Here is a 22,845-nt window from a genome sequence, read left to right as displayed (position 1 = left end):
ACAAGCTAATGATAGCACTTTTGTTATCTTTGTACTATACATTTGTCTTATATATTGCTAACATTGTTTGAACATTTATATAAGTTAAAAATATAAGACCTGAACTTTTTTTAAAAGAAAGTAGTATTAAAAAAAATATAATTCGTATAAAATTCATAAACCATAATTATTCACATATTTGTCTGAAAAATTATACCCATGATTTTGACTAAACAATAATTGAAGTATACTTGGTCAAAAGTACATTCCAATAATATTTTTTACATAACTTTTTTTTCCTTTTATTATATTTTATATATTATTTCTCCAGTGACATTTTTTATTTCCTCTGTAGTGCATTATTGATTCAAACGTTGGCAATAGTTTTGATTAAACTCACTTTGAAAGCACCACTTTTGGGGGGTCACTAGCAAATTAAATAACACCTCAGTGCAATAATTATTGCAAATAACCAATTAGACATGAAAAGTATCTAAAAAAATCATGGGTTGTTGTGAGAGCAATGACAAGAGTGGTGAATGATACCACTGCAAGAGGGTACTAATTAAGAGCTGAATGCAAGCATATATAGCTCTTTGATGCACAGTCACTGCTCTCACTGCTTTGTTTTGTGCATTGATCAGCACCAACTGAATTAAGAAGCCTCAGATAGACGACAGTGGTTTTGAATTGAATTAACAACACTCCAAAACTCCATCACAGATCCCAATACTATATTGAGTCAAAACCGTAAAACTACTGTACTGCATAACATACCACCGACCCTTTTCAGATATACTGGGAGGGAGGCTTAATGATGATGAGAACCATTTCCATATAAAGACAAAACTCCTCAATTCATCATCATCATCATCAACTCAACTCCCATTACATATTGTTGCTTTCCCTTTCGAGTATGAACACTGTTGATTTGACACACTCCATAATAAAATTGAAGCGATAATAAAACGCAATTAGTTGACTAAAATATTAAACATATGATGATCAAATATTTATGTAATGAGTTGTAACAGCGAAAGACATACATTATGATCTTAATTAATTAAATTCTTCCTGATCTGTTACGTTGTTACATGTACCTTACCCAACATAATTAAATAAATAAGAAAGGGGTTTTCATATATAATTAATTTCTAGCAGCTAGGGCAAAGAACTGTACTGTTGCTGCGGGTGCGGTTGCAAATCAGGCCAACCATGGACACCGCTGCTGCCCATCATCCAGCTATCTTCATGGCCATTGCAACCGCTGCTGGTAGTAGTCGTTGGAGTAGGAGCATGAGAATTCCCGAAGAACCATTCTGTGGCTCTAGTATCTGCATCTACAGTAGTAGCACCTGCACCTGCCTTTGAAATTTCAAGATTCTCAAATAAAATTGGTTGGGGTCTCTGCTGCTGCTGCTGCTGCTGATGATGATGATGATGATGATCAAGATCAACAACCACGGGAGAAAAAGAAACGTTGCCGTTGCGGTTGCTGTTGTTGTGATCTTCTTTGTGGTGGTTGTCTCCGACAAAGAGCATTGCCAACCTTTGCTGCTGAAGCTTCCAATGCAAGTCTTGGTTCAAGGAACTCAACGACTCAATCGAAGACGCAAGGCTACTACTACCCTCAAAGTTATTGTTCATACCGCCATGGATTATTGCACCATTACTACCGCTTCCATCTGAAGAACAAAACGGATAGTTCAGACCAATCAAAGAACTCCCCGAGGGATAATCAATGGCGGAAGAAGCAGAAGCAGAAGCAGTAGTAGTAGCTCCCGGAACAACATCCCCAAAAGAAGAGAACTGGTTGTTATAGAAAGCAGCTGTAGTAGCCATTGGAGGTTGATGATGATGTTGCAGCCTAGAAGGGACAGGGAAAGTTAACCCTCCAAGGTGAAAATCCATGGGAGGAGAAGAAAGCCCATGGAGGTACCTAAGGCCAGCGAGGTCAGAGGAAGAACCAGAGTCCCTGGAGGAGTCGCATGAAAATGCCCTTGAGTAAGAGATGGAGGACGACGACGAGGGCTTCCCTTTCTTGCTTTTGCGGCATCCACCGCCTATGGGGACGTTGCGCAGGGCTCCGCCTTTTGTCCAGTAGCGGCGGCAAGTCTTGCAGAAGTGGCGTGGCTGCGTAAGGCTGTAATTGTTATAGTAGCAGAATTTGGTGTTGGGTGAGTCACATCGAGGGCACTTTAGTCCTTGTTCTGCTGCTGCCGCCTTTGTGGTTTTCCGGCCACCACCTCCACCTTGCTGGTCGGAATTCTCATGATCTTTTGTATTAGGTGATGAGCATGTTTTTGTTGTTGCAGTAGGCTTCGAAGGTGTATCACCAGGTGGCATCATTGAAAGACAGAGAAAGAGAGAGAGGAAAAAAAAAAGTTAAGGTTGAGTTTCCTTTTGCAGAGGCAAAGATACTCTCCTTCACCACCAATTGAATGGTTTCATCAAAGAAAAGAAAAAGAAAAAGTTGCTAGGGATGGAGTTGAATGTTATTGTTACGTTGATGAGTGCTTGTGATTCTCATCAAAGAGCTGCTATATAGTGTGTGATTGGGAATCAGTAAAATCATTTATATGGGCGAGAGGGTGGTGGTAGTGGGGGTAATAACAAGTCTTTTTCAGATCTCTTTCGGAATATATATTTTATATAATAATATATATGTAAACGAGAAAAGCATATGATCCAAAACTGCAATGGCAAGTATAAGGTGATGATGATCCACTGGCCTCGTATATATAACAAAACGAGTAGAACTTAGAAATAAATGATGGTTTAATTAGTAGTACACATAAATTAAATAACATGTTTTGGATTACGGAATTTGTTGCTGATCTTCTCTCAAACTGGATCTTTTTTTATGTTTTTAGCAACTACCCCTTTGCGAGAAATCCTCTTTTGTTAAATAAGTTGCATCAAGGTGGATTATTTTCACATCACACCTTGGTTACGTTTATATATACACTTGTCAAGTTCTCAGCCACAAACATTTTGAAGTAGTGGTCCTCCAAAATGTCATTAGTTATTATTACCGATATTTTTCAATTACAATTACACTTGATATATATTTATATATAAGAGCACAAGTATATATGGTGGCATACAGTGGATACACAAATCAAGGAAAAGGAGTGACCCATAAATACTGGACAATAGGAACAACAGAAGCATGAAAAAATAGATTATTATTGAGATGATGTGGTACATCAACTATAGCTTTATTAAATATAGTAATAGAATATAGGGTTCAGTTCAATTAATAAGAGAAGAGAAGCAGCAGCTATAGCAAGAAACGGTAGTACGTAGCAGTAGTAAGTAGGTAGATAGGTAGGTAGGTAGAGATGGAGGATAGTAGAAGAAGTAGTAGTAGTAGGAGTAGGAGGGGGAAAAAAAGTGATGAAGGGAATTGAAGAAGTAGGAAGACAGAAACAGATAGAGGCAGCAGCAGCAACATAATACAGGCACTACTGCCTGCCCTGTACACTCCCAACACCTTGTCTATTTCCTTCTTTGAAACGTCCCTTTTCCACCAAAAGATTCATTAACTTCACTTTTCTTTCCACAACCCCATTTACTTGTTAAGCCATTAATTATGTTATTATCCCACATTACATATTGATTATTAACTCTAGTTACTTATGGTAGTTTATACTCCCAAAAGAAATTAAAGAAAGAGAGAGAAAAATTCTAGGTAGCTAGTTAGTGATTGCAGAGAACTGATAGCTTTTGGGGCAGCACTGCCACTGATTCATCATCAATCGACGATACATACGGATATGGCCCCAGCGGCGATGCTTTGCAACTTAATTGAACAACATTTTTGGCAAAAATAGTACACTTCCTTTTAGGAACCTGCCTCAAATACGTAAACTTGGTAACATGACGTCTGCTCTTTTATTTTATTTGGATATCAACATTATCTTTATACATTTCTCAAGCTCAACTAGTTATTAATCCATATGCAATGTTTACGGTTACTTGTTCAATTTATTCGGTGAGGAGTAGAATTAATTTCCAGTGTGACTGTGTGTGACTAAAATATGAAAAGCATAATTTAATTACTCGTTTTCCTGGAAAAAGCTGAGTAGTCTACATATCCAAACAACCATTGTTGTTACTTTATGATCCGTTGTACAATGTTGTCTTTGTTAAGATCATTATTCATGGAATAAAGTTAGAGCCTTTAGTTTTTCAAATCTCATATATATGGGATCATTTTAAGGATAAAGCGTTTTTGTCCCCATGTAATCCATTCTAGCTACTTGACACTGTATGTATGTATTTCATACAATGTAATCCATTATTCTATAAGAGGATACTTTTAACGGTCATGATCGATCAACCACTTGATTTGATTATTTTATTTATTTGTCTTGTTATAGCAGCATGGATTCTATATGCATGCATTATCACAAGCTAAGTTTCTCTGATTGCCGTCCAAAAGGGACTACTTATGTTTATGTATGTGTGTGTATAACAGTTAAGAAACATTGAATTTCATCAGTAATATTAATCAAGTTTAATCAAACTTTTCATTTCTAATAATAGCAATATTAATTTTAGTCAATTATTAGCAAGTTAGGGAGTTCTTGGAAGCACGCACCGACCAAAGCTTGTATGGTTGTGAAGAAACGTGTATAGCAGAGAGAGAAACACGTGAGAGAGGGTGGCCGGATTCCCGTGAGACCAAACCAAAAACCATGCTTATAATGGAACCCCAAGCGTTACGTTTCACCCACCTACCATCTTCTACTTCTTCAACCAAGCCAAGCTAAATTTCATGTTCCTTTACTTCAATGGGTTACTATTCCTTCTTATCTGCTAATAATTAGAATACTTTATTATAAATATTCAACTTATATTATTCATACTTTATATCACTTCTCCAAGTAGAAACAATCATGAATTTAGGTAAACCCAAGATGAAACTTGACCAAAAATTAGCTCCATCAAGCACATTCATATCCGCTTAATTATTCGATAATGTTATAGAAACAAAAAAAAAAAAACTGTTAGAATTTATTTTATTTATTATTTATTAATTATTATAACAATTAATAAATATTAAATAAGATAAATTTTTATTATTTTTAATTAATTTTTTTATTATCAAATATTTTTATAATTATTTAAAAATTTGATAATGTTAAAAAAAAAACAGTAAGTTGTCTTCCTCAACATTTATTAATTATTGTAATAATAAATAAGAGGCCTGCTACACATACAAGTCTTTTTGGCTTACAAGTCTTACAAGTTGGTACAAGCCCAACAAAACACACGTATTACACTCCCACATTCAAGAGTAAATAAACGAACGTTATTCAACCACTTCCTCCTGTTTCCAAAGCGCGCTACTCACCATGTATTATGAACGACTCTTCTTCTTCTTCCTCCATGAAAACGAGTTTCTTGCCAAATTTAAAGATAATGGAACTTCAGAAATACACCCAAACGATTATAGAAATACACCCAAATTATTACAAAAATACACCCAAAGGATTACAGAAATACACCCAAACGGTTATAGGAATTCACCCAAACGATTATAGAAATATACCAAAGGATTACAGAAATACACCCAAAGGATTATAAAACTACACCCAAAGAATTATAAAACTACACCCAAAGAATTTAAGAAATACACCAAAAATTCGTTAAAGTACACCTTATACATAATTCAGAACTCTTTCTCTTTCTCCTTCTCATCTTCTACTGCTTCTTCTTCTTCTTCAAAAACGATTTCAGAGATTGATGTCAAAAAATAATAGAAATCGAGAATAACGAAGAAAGAAAATAGAGAGAAAAGCACGTAAATGAAGAAGGAGAAAGAGAAGGCAAGAAACGAAAGAAAAGAAGAAGAAGAAGAGGAAGAGGAAGAAGAACGTGCAGCAAGAAGAAGAAGAATGCGCAGTGAAAACGTGCAGTAACGGTTCGAAGCGCGTTAATATAAATGACTTGTAAAGACTTGTACAAAAAAACGCTTGTATGTGGAGAATTTTTCAATAAATAAATATTAAGTAGGGCAATTTTCGATCATTTTTTGTTAATTTTTTGTTTTAAGAATTTCGCTAACTTGTATTCTAAAAATAAACCTGATTAGCTAGAAGACCCGGCCTGGATCCAATCGCTTTGGGATTAATTTGGTCCAGTTTTATTGTGATTTGATTAGACTCAAGATTTTAATAAATGACTTGATGACTAATTTATTAAATTGGGTTCGAGTCAAAATAATATCATCCGGACCCGGCCGTTGAACCCACATAGAAAAAAAAGCACTTTGTTCTTATTATGAGGCTTTAAATATACATTTTAGTGTGTAATCGACTTAATTATTATTATTAGACTTTAATTATTATGTGAATATTGCAATCTTATAGAATAATTGTTTTAAAAAATTTAGAAATTCAAAAAATGTCGGATTCAAACTTCGGTAATAATGTCGTGATACACTATAAAAAGTATATTTATTTTAAATTATTTTCATTCTTACTATTTTGTTTTTAATCAAATTTGTTGAATTAAAAATACATCAAAGAATTATAAAACTAGAATTTTCGGATAAATTCAAGTTCTAATATAAATATCATTTTCTCAATAATAAATAAGTTTTTTTATTTATAAATAAATATTATCATAAACTTTTAGCATAAAATTTACTAAGACTCAGATTTTATTCGATTTAGACTTGATTTTAGTGTGATATAAAAATAATGTGATTTCATCAGATTTAAAATCAAGTAAAGATATCAAAATAGACCCAGTCATTTTGTACTATTTAGAGACGAATCTGGATCAAAACAAATCCGATTTCACCCGATGGGTCGATCCTATGTGCACTCCTATCTAAAAGCTTAAAGGTAAGAATAATATTAAAAAATATTTTATAAATTATTAAAAGTGTATTGAATATATCAAAAATATTAAAAAATTTTCTGTTATTATATTTGTTAAATATATCTTCGGAATACAAAAAAAAAAAAAATTAAAATTAATTATAAAATTATTAATTTTTTGGTGACCATACCCTGAAAAAATTACCGTTGACCGGCCATATTGTTCAGGTCTATCTAACTTTGATGGATTTCCTTTTTTCTATTACTATATGTAGTAATTTATTGATTTAATTAATCCATTAAAGCCAATGCAACGTCAGAGACAAAATCCAGAGGCCTAGTTTCCCTACACCAAGTATTAAGGTTCGTCAAATGAACAATCGCTTTCACTTCTGATCTGAAAAATGAGATTGACTGAATGTCAAAAACAAAATAGAATAAAATATAGACGTAAAAAATAGAAAAAAGATTATGGTAGGCAGCTACATACTGTGCCTGCTACTGCATCAACATTCAGATATCTTCACTGCCAAGCCTCAACCGATAATGCTATTACCGAGCAGAAACAGATCAGACTAGTAATTTCCTTTCAGAGTTATGCTTTTTTAAATGCACGATTTATTTTTAATAAAAAATTATGTGATAAAAAATAAATATTTATCTTCTTGAAACGCCTGATTCTAATTTGTGACATTTTAGACTTTTAGTGTGCATAGTCAAAGTAGAAAAATCAAGCATTGAAGCTCCTCGTTGAAACGTAAACGCTCAACGGTAAACGCCATCAGTGGCGATAATACTGTTTCCCTGTGCAGTTTTCTTGCTCTAAACGTCAAGACCCCACCAATACATATATATAACATGCTCTACTCTGTTGTACGTACTAACTAATTCAATATATTACGTGTTATTAGAAATGTCCCAAGAAGGTTTAACAGAAGAAAAGGAAGCAATGCGTGCCTATGGATGGGCTGCAAGAGATTCATCGGGAATTCTCTCCCCTTTACATTTCACCAGACGGTATCCACCTACCTAACATTGAAAATATAATTGTCACATGGACTTTAATTTTCTGATCTGAAATTGTTTTGTTCAAGGGCAAATGGTGATACAGATATCACCATCAAGATACTCTACTGCGGGATTTGCCACTCCGATTTTCATATGCTGAAGAATGATCATGCCATAAGCATCTATCCCTTAGTCCCCGGGTATGTATATATCAAGCATGCCTTTAATACCAAAAGAATATTATTTACTTTTGTTAACATTGTATTATTTTTCAGGCATGAGATTGTGGGGCAAGTGACACAGGTGGGAAGACAAGTTACAAAATTTAAGGTTGGTGATGTGGCTGGTGTGGGTGGCATTGTGGGCACGTGCGGCACGTGTTCCAACTGCACACAGGGCTTGGAAACTTACTGCCCCAAAATGATTCTAACCTCTAGCTCACACTACCATGATGGATCAATAACCTATGGAGGCTTCTCTGATAATTTTGTTGTTGATGAGCACTTTGCCGTCACAATTCCCGAATCTATGCCTCTGCATGCCACAGCCCCTTTGTTGTGTGCTGGAATCACTGTTTACAACCCCATGTTGCACCACGGGCTCTGCAGGCCCGGTCAGCACTTGGGTGTGGTGGGCCTTGGTGGGCTCGGCCATCTGGCTGTTAAGTTTGCCAAGGCTTTTGGTATGAAGGTCACTGTTATAAGCACTTCTTCCCGGAAGAAGGAGGAAGCAATTGAACGTCTTGGTGTGGATGCCTTCTTGCTTAGTCATCAGCAACAACAATTGCAGGTAAACTTTATTTCTTAATTTATTGATCAATATAATTTTATTAAATTGAACCTTAATTAGGATGCAACCGGGACAATGGATGGGATCATTGACACAGTTTCAGCACCTCATTCTGTGTACCCTTTAGTTGGTTTATTGAAGACAGGAGGCAATTTGATATTGGTGGGTGCACCTGCAGCCTCATCTCCTGAATTACCGTCTCTGCCACTCATTATGGGTAAGCCTTGCTATACCTAGCTAGCCAGTTAGTATCTGTAATAATAATAATTAATATTTGTTTTTATTTAATAGGGAGGAAGTCAATAAGTGGGAGTGCAGGTGGAGGAATGAGAGAGACACAAGAGATGATTGAATTTGCGGCAAAGCACAATATTAGTGCAGATGTGGAAGTTATTCCCATGGATTATGTGAACACTGCTATGGGTAGACTTGTCAACAATGATGTTCAATATCGATTCGTCATTGATGTAGCAAATACTTTGGACACTCCACGCACTAACTAATTAATTAATTCATGCCTACAAATCACGGACTAGATCCAAAATTATATATTTTGACTTAGCTTATACTTTGTAAAATACGTCTGCTCTGTTCTGTGTCTTTACTTTGTAAAATTATATATGTCAAGGTTTTTGAGAACCCAAATAACATCTGCTTGAAATTTTATAATAATCATGGAATGAAATTTTTGTTATATATATGTCGAGTTGGATTTATTTCGACCTATATCCCACGTTATATTTTTTACATTCTTATCCAACTCTAGATTAATAAGATCCTATGACTTTATTTTAGGGTAATTAAACTAAAACCAGTCTTGACTATGCTCCACAATCCACATTCATTTCTTTTTCGACATCTTTACTCTTTATTGTTCGCATTGTAATGTAGTCCTGTATATGCTAAGACTATAATGTAATTGAACTAGTCAGGAAAATGTGACTTCCCTCGATGCAATACTCTAAGGGGGTGGAGTTGAAAAAATGATAGAGAATTTTCAAAAATCTTAAGATAGGAATATTATATTTTTATAAAAGTTGTATTTATACGGGAATGAGATTATATGTTAATACTATCATTGACACAGTTTTCTCACTTCTTATCAATTATTTTTAATACAAAAAATAAAAAAATATACGGGAAAAGTATACACAAAAATTATATATATAGCATTCCTAGTTAAAATATTCTATTCAATCCAACAACTATGAATTAAAAACAGATGCTTGCTTGCCATTTCAATTTGATATAAATTACATATATTTGGCCCTATCTGTGCTTTAGAGTCAAATAACCAAAATGAAGCACTAATTAAAATGGTAAGACATGTTTCTTCTTCATTCCCTAGCCCTTTATTTGTTTTGTCACTATCTGCATTGGAGGAGTAAAAACATCCAAGACACTACAAGTCCTGCAGAAACATCATCCAGCCACACCAATTAACGACTTCAGTGAACACAAGATAATTAAGAAGAGTGCATATTCCCATATATCTTTAGTTATATGGTGTATGCAAATTATTCCATATACATTCTGCAGACAAGTGTAAATTAACTTGAATGAGTATGAGTTACAACAAGAGAGAACAATTCTGATGTTATAGGGAAAAAAATAGAATAAAAGAGAGCTGAAGAAAGAGAAACAAAATAGTTGATACTTCAAAGGAAGACAAGTAATATCAATCTTTACCTCCAATAGTCAACACGGTTTGAATTTTCAGTCCCATTGTCCCACTTAAAGCATTTCCTATTCAAATGAAATAATTAAATATCAAGCAAACAAGGATTGTAAAGAAATTGCACACATTGAGTAGTACAAAACTACAAATACTATTTTTTCTGTATCTAGATACATTGATTAACAACCAAGAATTTAAAGCAACAATGACTATATATAGGTAAAATAAGTTTTTTAGTTCTAATGTTTGGAAGAAATTTTTAAAATATTCAAAACTTTGTATCAATTTTATCCTCAAATTAAACATTAAAGTAACTCTCAACTTCTTACAATGAAGCTACCCTATTATGAAGAGTACTAACCTTGTCCAAAACAATTGGTGGTGGTGTTAACACCATTGTTGCAAACACAAGAGAATGATTCATCCAAACTAGCAAACCCACAAAAGCCTCCACTTGCTTCACAATCTTTACAGGCATCACTATAATTATAAGAATCATTATAATTCAATGATACCCCAAACTTCCACTTCATGGGGTCCCCTTCATCTCCAAACTCATAAACAGAAGCATAAGAAGAGCATTGAAGCTTTGGAAGGTCCAAACTGTATCCCAACCCAATTCCAGTAGGGTAGTCATATACACAACATGTTGATATTGGTGCATTCTGTGGCAGCCCAATCCCTGTCACTCCTCTGCATGAATACATCCCTCTACAAACCCGGGAGCCGGATCCTGTGTCGCAGAAGTCTTCCCTCGAATCGAACATTGGAGAGGTGGTGGAGCAGCCAAGGAGGACAAAGATGTTCTCCTTGGCCAATGTGAATGGTGTGTCATCACCTAAGGTAAAGCTACCAGAGTTTTGCATCTCAGTGCAATTTGACATCAAAGGGTCTATGATTATAACTGTGCTACTTGCATAGTCTATTGAGGAAACTGTGTAGGCATTATTATTGCTGGTGGTTCTTGTTGATGAGTAGTATTCAAGAGTTCCAAGGTTGCATTTCATGTGCTTAGAGAATGCAGGGTGGCCACAACCATAGGCAGTGCCAAAAGGGTATCTTATTGGTATTGTGCCACATGTGGTTTGGCATGTTGGTGTTGCAGAAGAGCCCTTCTGAACCAACAATATATGAATGCTGAATAGGAGAACTGATGACATTATTGAAGTGTTTTTGCAAAGTATATTTGTTATGGCTTCTCTCTTCTTTGGTCATTCATATATATGATGTTAATTGAGGACATTCTTTCCTTTTTGGTGGAATTGTTATTATTACTTTCAAACAACTATTTTCTTTTTCTTCCTAAAAAGAAGAGACCTGTTATTATTAGACAGCAAATCAGCAATATTATTAGTATAGTGCATTGTTTCGTTACTAAGGAAGTAGGATTTAGGAGTGAGCATATAGACTTTAGTTTTAGACTTTTAGGCTCAAACAAAGAAAGAAAGGATGCTATTGATTCATTCATGTGCATCTGTAAAATCTGTGTGTACTGCTACCCGTGTTGAATATCCACAACAAAATGCTTGGCCTACCATGTGAAAAATTGTTGACTTTGTAGTTTGTATAACTCAATGGAAGGTGTTTTAGCAAAGACTAAAACTTTGTTGTAACTCCCAAATTGAAATAACATCTCAATCTCTATTATATTTGCTTTATTGATAGAACATGTTGTCATAAAAAGTGGAGGAACCGAGGAAGTATTTTAAAATTGATCATTTTTCTCTTATCAAATTTAAAATAAAATCAATTTTTTTAAGAAAAGAAGTATATCAGAACAAGAATTGTGTTCAAATTAACTAATCTATCAAAATATTCAAAATTAGGTGGGATAATAGTCTAGTCTGTTGTGAAATAAATATAAAATAAAGAAGTATAACTAGAAAACTCTAGTATCACAATTATTATCTCAATATAATAAAGATTATTAATATATTTATTAATATTATATGTAAAGAATGAGAGAGAAGAGTATTCAAAAATACTTGTAAAATAAAGAAAGAGAAAGAATTGTATTAGTAATATAAAAGAAAGAGAGAAGATTTTTATTGTTGTATATCTCATATCTCATGCTGTGAAGTCTTATTTATACTTGTATAAGATTATCTTTTTCAACCTTTATTAAAAGCTAGTCTTCGTAGGAATCTTAAATTTTTTCTTTAAAAACTTCAGCCGCCCATATTAATGGTCATCCACATCATATACTTATATTAACACTCCCCCTTGGATGACCATTTAGGATTATTACCTCATTAAAACCTTACTAAAGAAAAATCTAGTGGGAAAAAACCTTAGTGAAGGAAAAAGAGTACAATATCCTTTGTGATAGAGACTGTCTCATTAAAAACATTGTCAAGAAAAATCCAATGAAAAAAACTGACCAAGGAAAAAAGAGTACAGTCTCCTCCTCTTGTCAACATAATTTAATGTCTCGAAATTGGCGCATCCCAATCTCATGTACCAATCTTTCAAAAGAGGATTTTGGGAATGACTTTGTAAATAAATCTGCCAGATTATCACTTGAGCAGATCTGTTAGACATCAATTGTCCATTGATTTTGAAGATCACGAGTGAAGAAGAATTTGGGAGAAATATACTTTGTTCTATCACCTTTGATGTATCCGCTTTTAAGCTGAGCAATGCATGCTGTATTATTTTCAAACAGGACAGTTGGAGCTATCTTATGATCAGTTAGTCCACATGATGACAGAATATATTAGATCAAACTCCTGAGCTAAAAACACTCGCGACTTGCTTCATGTATCGCTAGTATTTCAGCATGATTAGAGGAGGTTGCTGCTATCGTCTATTTCGTAGACCTCCATGATATAGTTGTACCACCATATGTGAACAAGTATTCTGTTTGAGATCTCCCTTTGTGTGGATCATACAAGTATCCAACATCTGCATAGCCAACTAGTTGTGACTTGGATCCATAGGGATAAAACAATCTCATATCAATCGTTCCATGGGATATCGAAAGATTTGTTTGATTCCACGCCAATATCTTCTGGTTGGAGATGAACTATATCTTGCTAGTAAATTCACAGCAAATAATATATCGAGTCGTGTATTATTGGCAAGATACATTAGCGCTCCAATGGCACTAAGATATGGTACTTCAGGACCAAGGATATCTTCATTTTCTTCTTTAGGACAGAATTGATCGTTTTCCACATCCAAAGATCTTACAATCATTGGGGTACTCAAGGGATGTGACTTATCTATATAAAATCTTTTCAAGATCTTTTTTGTGTATGTTGTTTGATGAATAAAGATCCCATTTTTTATATGCTCGATCTGCAGACCGAGACAAAATTTAGTCCTTCCAAGATCTTTCATCTCAAACTCTTCTTTTAAAGTTTTTATAATTGTTGGAATCTTTTCAGGAGTTCCAATGATATTTAAATCATCAACGTACACAGCAATTATAATGAATCCAGATGCAAATTTCTTTATAAAAACTGGGGCAGATATCATCATTCTTGAATCCATTTTTGGCCAGATACTCAGTAAGACGATTATACCACATTTGTCCAGATTGCTTTAGACCATATAAAGATCTTTGCAATTTGACTGAGTATAACCCCTGTGAATATTCATTGGATGGTTTAGGCATCTTTAGTCCTTCAGAGAATTTCATATAGATATCCCGATCTAATGAGCCGTATAAATAGGTTGTTACCACTAAAGGGGAATACGTTTCTTCATAATCTATACCGGGCCTTTGTGAAAAACCTTATGCCACAAGTCGGGCTTTGTAGTGCACAACTTCATTTTTCTCATTTCATTTTCTCACAAATACCCACCTGTATCCAATAGGTTTTACATCTTCTGATATACGGACTATAGGTCCAAAAACTTCACGTTTTGCAAGTGAGTCTAATTCAGCCTTCATGGCTTCTTTCCATTTTGGCCAATCATTTCTTTGTCGACATTCTTCGACTGATCTTGGCTCAAGATCCTTACTTTCATGCATGATATTTAATGACACATTATATGCAAATATTTCATTGACAATTGTCTTATTTCAGTCCCATTTTTCTCCTGTAAAGACATAATTTATCGAGATCTCGTCATCTTCATAATTTTCAAGTACCTGAACGTCTTCTGGCGTTAAAACTATATCAGAATTTTGGACAACTGCAGGTGTCTTTACTATGTCTTTTTCAACAGGAATAGTATTTACCTCTTTTATTTTTCAAGGTTTTTTGTCTTTGGAACCGACAGGCCTGCCACGCTTCTGGCGTGAATTTGCTTTAGTGGCTATTTGTCCAACTGGGACATCAATTCGAATTGGAGCATTTTTTGCTGGTATATAAGATTTGGTTATCCACTTTGTATCGGAAAATACATCAGGCAATTCATTTGCTATTCTTTGCAAATGTATAATCTTTTGAACTTCTAGTTCATATTGCCCTGATCGAGGATCTAAATGCATCAACGATGATGCATTCCAATTAAGTTTCTTTTCAGGAAGCTTATTCTCTCCCCCTAATGTTGAAAATTTTGATTCATCAAAATGACAATCCGTAAATCGGGCTTTAAATACATCCCCAGTTTGTATCTCAAGATACCTTACTATAGAGGGGGAATCATATCCAACATATATCCCCAATTTTCTTTAGAGTTCCATTTTGGTGCGATTAGGTGTGCAATGGGAACATATTCGCACACCCAAATATTCTTGAATGGGAAACATTTGGCTGCTGGCCAAAAGCTTATTACATAGGAGAGAATTGATGGTAACTCGTTAGCTTCAGACGAATAAGTACTGCAGCATGTAAAATAGCATGCCCCAAACCGAGGTTGGGAGATTTGTTCTCATAAGTAAGGGTCTAGCAATTAATTGGAGGTGTTTAATAAATGATTCTGCTAACCCATTTTGTGTGTAAACATAAGCTACTGGATGTTGAACACTTATTCCATTAGCCATACAATAAGCATCAAAGGCTTGGGAAGTAAATTCACTAACATTATCAAGACGAATTGCTTTGATTGGATTTTCTGGAAATTGTGCTTTTAATCGAATAATTTGAGTCAGTAATCTCGCAAACGCCAGGTTGTGAGAAGACAATAAGCACACATGTGACCATCTCGAAGATGCATCTATCAGGACCATAAAATATCTAAACGATCCACATGGTGGATGAATAGGTCCACATATATCGCCTTGAATCCTTTCTAGGAATTCAGGGGATTCAAATCCAATCTTTACTGGTGATGGCCTTAAAATTAACTTCCCTTGAGAACATGCAGTACAACAAAATTCACTAGATTAAGAATCTTCTAGTTCTTTAGTGAATGTCCATGGGAGTTTTCAATAATTCTCCGCATCATGGTTGTTCTCAGATAATCCAATCGGTCGTACCAAGTTATGAATTCATTTGGGCTAGTAAACTTCTGATTTACAGTTGCATGTGATTCAATTGTACTAATCTTGGTATAATATAACCCAAATGAAAGTGAGGACAACTTTTCTAATATAACCTTTTTATTTAAATCATGAGTTGTGATACATAAGTACTCATGACCTCCCTCATTCATAGTCTCAATATGATATCTATTTCGGCGAATATCTTTGAAACTTAACAAGTTTTTCAGAGACTGGTAGAGATAATAGTGCATTATTTATTATGAATTTTGTTCCTCCAGAAAATAAAATTATAGCTCTTCCAGAGCCTTTTATCACATTGCCGGAACCAATAATAGTATTAATATATTCTTCTTTTGGCACAAGATGGGTAAAATATATATCACTTTTAAGAATGGTGTGCAAACTTGCACTATTCGCAAGGCATACATCTTCATTATATATTTTTGCCATTTGAAGATAAATAATAATAAATTGAGTAGTAATACATGCACAGTCAAATTGAATTCTTGATTGGAATTATTTTTCTAAAAAACACTGCACATAATGTCATATACTAAAATTTTATTTTAAAACTTGACTACATTTAATGATTTCAAAATTCATAAACATTAATATTTCATTATTTATATACATCATATTTGAAACTTAAATACATAGAAAATAAAACTGAACAATAAGTTCTTTACATTATTTATTTACATGGATACTTAACAATTTCACATATTAAACTATTCCATCATTGATCAAATGACCAATATTTCCTTCAGGGTCCTCAAAGAAATCGGATACATCATAATGAGTGGTGAAATTTTCAGCATCATTTGAAACAAAATTCATTTCCTTTCCTTTGTCGTCCTTTTTCAAAGATGCTTGATAAAGATCGACTAAGTGTCTTGGGGTACGACAGGTACGCGACCAATGGCCTTTTTCACCACAACGGAAACACTTATCATCTGTTGATTTATTTTGCCTAATATTTCTTTCTTTATCCCACTTCTGGTGAGATCCTCTCTTTTGAACATAATTCCTTTTCCTTCCATATTTTTTCTTATTATTAAAACCTTGTCATTTTCCTCTTCTGGGGTAATGACTTGCCACATTTGCTTCAGGAAATGGGGCGGCGCCAGTTGAGCACGCTTCGTGATTCTTTAAGAGCAACTCATTATTGCGTTCAGCAACAAGAAGGTAAGAAATTAGTTCAGAATATTTTTTAAATTATTTTTCTCGATACTATTGCTGCAGGAGCACATTCGAGGCATGAAAGGTTGAGAAAGTTTTCTCCAACATATCATTATCAGATATCTTTTTTCCACATAATTTTATTCGTGAGATGATTCGAAACATTGCCGAATTATATTCATTTATGAATTTAAAATCTTGTAGACGCAAGTGCGTCCATTCATATCGGACTTGAGGAATTATCACCGTCTTTTGATGATTGTACATTTCTTCAAGGTCTTTCCAAAGATCTGTAGGATCTTTTAATGTGAGATATTCATTTTTCAATCATTCGTCAAGATGACGACGAAGAAAAATCATGGCTTTGACTTTATCTTTCTGGAATGCATTATTTTCAGCCTTAATGGTATCTCCAAGATCCATTGAATCAAGATGGATTTCAGCATCTAATATCTATGATAAATAGTTGTTTCCAGATATATCAAGAGTATTGAATTCAAGATGAGAGAGTTTCGACATAATGAAAATTTGTTACCTGAGTCTTTCTAAAAATTTAATCAGAGTCTTGTGCTGATAACGTGTTATAAAATAAAGAAGTATAAGTAGAAGACTCTAGTACCACAATTACTATCTCAATATAATAAAGATGATTAATATATTTAGTTATTTACTAATATTATATGTAAAGAGTGAGAGAGAAGAGTATTCAAAAATACTTGTAAAATAAAGAAAGAGAGAGAATTGTATTAGTAATATAAAAGAGAGAGAAAATTTTTAGAGGCCTGCTACACATACAAGTCTTTTTGGCTTACAAGTCTTACAAGTTGGCACAAGCCCAACAAAAAACACGCATTATGTAAGGCCCACATCGGTTGGAGAGGGGAACGAAGCATGCCTTATAAGGGTGTGGATACCTCTCCCTAGCATGATGCGTTTTGACGAGTGAGTGTGGGGGGCTTTGGCCATCATCCCTATCGTCAAAGGCAAAACCGTGAGGCCTTGTGTGCTAAAGCGGACAATATCGTGCTAGCGGGTGGTCTGGGCTGTTACAGATGGTATTAGAGCCAGAACCCGGATCGATGTGCCAGCGAGGGCGCTGGACTCCCTTAGGGGGGTGGATTGTAAGGCCCACATCGGTTGGAGAGGGGAACTAAGCATGCCTTATAAGGGTGTGGATACCTCTCCCTAGCATGACGCGTTTTGATGAGTGAGTGTGGGGGGCTTTGGCCATCATCCCTATCGTCAAAGGCAAAACCGTGAGGCCTTGTGTGCCAAAGCGGACAATATCGTGCTAGCGGGTGGTCTGGGCTGTTACACATTACACTCCCACATTCAAGAGTAAATAAACGCACGTTATTCAACCACTTCTTGTTTTCAAAGCGCGCTACTCACCATGTATTATAAACGACTATTCTTCTTCTTCATCCATGAAAACGAGTTTCTTGCCAAATTTGAAGATAATGGAACTTCAGAAATACACCCAAACGATTACAGAAATACACTCAAACGATTACAGAAATATATCCAAAGGATTACAGAAATACACCCAAACGGTTACAGGAATTCACCCAAACGATTATAAAAATACACTCAAAGGATTACAGAAATACACTCAAAGGATTACAAAAACTACACCCAAAGTATTTAAGAAATACACCCAAAATTCGTTGAAGTACACCTTATGCATAATTCAGAACTCTTTATCTTTCTCCTCCTCATCTTCTGCTGCTTCTTCTTCTTCAAAAATGATTTCAGAGCTTAATATAAAAAAAATGGAAATCGAGAATAACGAAGAAAGTAAACAGAGAGAAAAGTACGTAAATAAAGAAGGAGAAGGAGAAGGTAAGAAACGAAAGAAGAAGAAGAAGAAGAAGAAGGTGCAGTGAAAATGTGCAGTAATGGTTGAAGAAGGAGAAAGAGAAGGTAAGAAACGAAAGAAAAGAAGAAGAAGAAGAGGAAGATAAAGAAGAACGTGCAGTAAGAAGAAGAAGAAGGTGCAGTGAAAACGTGCAGTAATGGTTGAAGAAGGAGAAAGAGAAGGCAAGAAACGAAAGAAAAGAAGAAGGGGAAGAGGAAGAAGAACGTGCGCAAGAAGAAGAAGAAGGTGCACTTGTAAAGACTTGTATAAAAAAACGCTTGTATGTGGAGAATTTCTCAAATTTTTATTGCTGTGAAGCCTTATTTATACTTGTACAAGATTATCTTTTTCAACCTTTATTAAAAGCTAGTCTTAAGTTTTTTTCTTAAAAATTTCAGTCGCCCATATTAATGGTCATCCACATCATATTCTTATCTTAACATAGTCGAGTCTAATAGATGTAAGGTGACCACTCAGATAAAGACGCCTATTTCATCTTTTGCTAAAGATATTTTTATGCTGTGTTTTAATTGGTTTCTGTATAATTTATTCGGTATTCCTCATCACATATTATTAAATTCCTCAAAAGATTTTCTTTCCAAAAATAATAAAAAATATTTAATTTGGACTAAAACCAAAAAAATAATAGATTAACTATTAGATTTTTTTAAAATTATTTATATAAAAATATAAAAAAATAATTAATTTATATTCGTAGAATATATAAAATAATTACTATATTATTATTATATTATAGATTAAAATTCACTAATTTAAAATTTCTTTTCATTTTTAATATAAGTATTAGAAATAAATAAATTTTTTATAACTAAATGTAATGTAACAAAATATATATAATATTAATTAGTTCTTAAAAAATTCTAAAAAAATAGTTTTTTTTATTTTAATAAAATAACTATTTATTAAAATAGACAAATTAATTATTTTCTTTTCATATACAGTTTTTTTAAGACATAAAAGTAATTAATTAGGATATTGGTTAAGATAATTAAAGTCACTATTTCATTAAATTTTTAATTTAAAGAGAAATCCTAGTTAATTTTGGTATAGAAATTTTAAATTTGAAAACATTGATAAAAATTATATTAAATTTTGATTTATTTTATTCTCATTTAAATTAATTAATGCACAAGTTAAAAATCTGTTTTGAAGTTATATTCGAGTTTTAATCTGATTTTTAAGGTTTTAATTTACTTAGTTTGATTATTTAACTTAGGTATCCGTGACTTATATTAGGGTTTTAAGTGTTTAGTTGAAAAAAAAATAAGGTAAAAAAATTCAATTGTCACATCAAATAGTCGCTAGAACGTATAATGTAGCAGTCGTTAGTCCATCTCAGCATGTCGTTAACGATTTTGTGAGACTGTGATAAAAATAAGATCAGGAACCAATGTGAGTCATAACTATTAAGTTGGGAGACTAAATTGAGTAAATCAAAATTTTTGAAATTAGATTGAAATACGAACATAATTTCAGAGACCAATAAGTATTATCTCTTTGTTGACAATTAAGTGTGTGTTTGGATTTCAGTTTGTAAACGAGAGTTTGTGTAAAATTAATTTTGCAAACTTGATTTTGATGAAAAGTAAGTTTGTATTAAATTGATTTATGTTTGGTAGTCTTTATATCAAAATGGATTATAGTAAAGTAAATATTGTTTGGATTACACTACTCAAAATTACTTTTAGATAAAAAATTACTAAAATAGACATCAACTTAAATAAATTTTTTATATTATTCTATCATTTTAATTTAGATATTTAAATAGATATTATTATTTATTTTATAATAAAATTAATATTTACTTACTAAAATAAAAATAATATATAAAAATTGACAAAATATATTTTTATATCAAAAGCAAAAATAATATATGAAAAATATATCAAAATATATTTTATTAAATTATATTACTTATAATTCTTTTAATATTCTCGGTACTCTTTTATTTAATACTATTTTAAACTATAAATTTTAATTATTTATGATTTTATTCTTAGTTATAATTAATTTTTTATTTACTTTGTTCTTTTTAATGGGATCAATAATTTATATTATAACAAAATTATAATAATAAATTAATATACAAGAATTACACTTACAAATTTTAACAAAGCCAAACAAAAATATATTTTTTATACAAAATCAAAAGTAAAAATTTAATAAAAAAATATAGTTATATATTTAAAATATTTGAATACTAAAGAGACTACAAGCAAGGAAGTAAAGGGTAGAATTGGTAAAACAAAATAAATTCAATACTAAACGTGATTTTCTAAACGCAGAAGCTACAATTTCCATCTTCTTATAAACGTACGTTACGAATCTAAAATCACGTTGGCGTTTAGAAAAAAAAAGTATCCAAACAAAAAGAGGAAGCGTTCAATGCACTCAAACGTATTTCTCTTCTTTCTAACGCAAAACCAAACACACCCTAAGTTGTATTAATGGTAATTAAGATCTGATAATGGTTTATAATAAAAAAAAGCATTCTTTTGCAACAATTAGGGATCGGATGTCAATGAAGCAGGACGGGGCCGGGGATGCCTCCCTGCTCCCCATCTTCGCCCCCAGATTTACTCCCCGTCCCCGTCCCCGTTCCTTGCCGTGGGGGAATATTGCTCCCATCCCCATTCCCATAGGGCCCTCATTCTCCGCGGGACCCCATTCTCCATTTATCTGATAGTTCTAACTAATTATTAATTTTCATATGAATAGAGGTGTACATATATAATTTGATTTATATATAATTCGGATGATAAATTATTTGGTGACGTACTTCCTTTTTTTAGGGTTTATTATTATTATTATTATTATTATTATTATTATTATTATTATTATTTACATTAAACAATAACAAGCCAAATTATTGCCATAACATAATAGAAGAATAAAGTTTATCATTCTTCTCTAATAAAGGAAACAGAATTCTTTTCAATAATTTATTTAACATTTAGTAGAATAAAAATAAATTTTATTAGAATAAATTTTAGTACAAGTTTAATATTTTTATTCATCATAAAATATTTATAGAATTACTCGTAGATAAATTTTAGAAAAAAAGGCATGATTTTTAATTTTATTTTTAAATAAACTTTATTTTTAATTTTAAAATAAATTTTAATTTTATTTTTTAATAATATTAATTTTTTACCGTATATAATTATTTAATTATTTTTTAATCATATATAAATAAATTATTCTTAATAAGACTTTTTTGTGTTATTCAATTATTTTTTTTTAAAAAATAATTAAACTTTTCACAACAAAAAATAATAAAAAAATTATGAATGAAAAAAATTAACCATCATGATAATTTTTTGTATTTTTATTCATATTTTAATTATAAACATAAATTAATTTGATTATATTATTTAGGAAATGTGACTATAGATGTAAATAAAATTTAGTTATATTACTTATATATAGTTTCATTGTATTGTATTGCTTATAAAGTTAGATTATAATTATGACAATAGAATTGTTCTGATATTTTTATGTGTGAATAATTGGTGGTGTTAAAATATTACTCTTAATTATAAATAAGGTTTATAATTTAAAAAATCAAAGACTCAATTAAAAGATACGAAAAAGATGATGTTAAAATATTCTAATTCTTTAAAATAAAAATATTCAAAATTTAATTAAAAATTATTTAAAATTTAAACTCAATAAAAATTTATATTCAATGTGTTTTGTATTAAATATATTTAATAACCTATTATATCATATTGGTTGAAATTAGCTTTTATAATGTTAATTTTCTAATAACACTTTACTAGAAAAAACTATTTTTTCAGAATTTTTTAAAAACTAATTAATATTATATATTTTTTGTTATAGTACATCCTGTTAGAAAAAATTTATTTATTTCTAATGCTTATATTAAAAATGAAAACAAAATTTAAATTAGTGAATTTTAATCTATAATATAATAAAAATATAGTAATTATTTTATATATTGTACGAATATAAATTAATTTTTTTTATTTGTAAAAATTTTAAGAGCTTGTTTTATATATATATATATATATATATATGAATGTGATATATTTTTTTATATAAATAATTTTAAAAAAAATCTAATTGTTAATCTATTACCTTTTTTGTTTTAGTCCAA

The 22,845-nt window shown here is 32.2% G+C and overlaps 3 protein-coding genes across 4 annotated transcripts; 1 reads left to right on the top strand and 2 right to left on the bottom strand.

Moving 5' to 3' along the window:
• Positions 1-957: 957 nt before the first annotated feature.
• On the bottom strand, positions 958-4,284 carry LOC112733821 (dof zinc finger protein DOF5.7). Its single transcript, XM_025782910.3, has one exon. It carries the CDS (start codon positions 2,326-2,328, stop codon positions 1,141-1,143), a length of 1,188 nt encoding a protein of 395 aa, XP_025638695.1. The 5' UTR covers positions 2,329-4,284; the 3' UTR covers positions 958-1,140.
• A 3,355-nt stretch (positions 4,285-7,639) lies between these two features.
• Positions 7,640-9,310, top strand: LOC112733818 (probable mannitol dehydrogenase). The gene is made up of 5 exons (XM_025782906.3): positions 7,640-7,832; positions 7,910-8,023; positions 8,099-8,612; positions 8,673-8,829; positions 8,904-9,310. The coding sequence occupies exons 1-5, from the start codon at positions 7,729-7,731 to the stop codon at positions 9,113-9,115; spliced, it is 1,101 nt and encodes a 366-aa protein (XP_025638691.1). The 5' UTR covers positions 7,640-7,728; the 3' UTR covers positions 9,116-9,310.
• Positions 9,311-9,760: 450 nt separating this feature from the next.
• On the bottom strand, positions 9,761-11,497 carry LOC112733819 (LEAF RUST 10 DISEASE-RESISTANCE LOCUS RECEPTOR-LIKE PROTEIN KINASE-like 1.5). Of its 2 annotated transcripts, none has more exons than XM_025782908.3 (3): positions 10,652-11,497; positions 10,302-10,358; positions 9,761-10,145 (listed from the first exon to the last, which is right to left on the bottom strand). In XM_025782908.3, exons 1-3 carry the CDS (start codon positions 11,448-11,450, stop codon positions 10,108-10,110), a joined length of 894 nt encoding a protein of 297 aa, XP_025638693.1. In that variant the 5' UTR covers positions 11,451-11,497; the 3' UTR covers positions 9,761-10,107. The 2 variants fall into 2 exon arrangements, with proteins under 2 accessions (XP_025638693.1, XP_025638692.1); XM_025782907.3 differs by having other exon boundaries at positions 9,761-10,023.
• Between the last annotated feature and the right edge of the window lie 11,348 nt (positions 11,498-22,845).

This window comes from Arachis hypogaea, chromosome 13 (assembly GCF_003086295.3).
Source record: "Arachis hypogaea cultivar Tifrunner chromosome 13, arahy.Tifrunner.gnm2.J5K5, whole genome shotgun sequence".
Taxonomy (NCBI): domain Eukaryota; kingdom Viridiplantae; phylum Streptophyta; class Magnoliopsida; order Fabales; family Fabaceae; genus Arachis; species Arachis hypogaea.
This window is presented reverse-complemented; position numbering and strand designations above follow the sequence as displayed.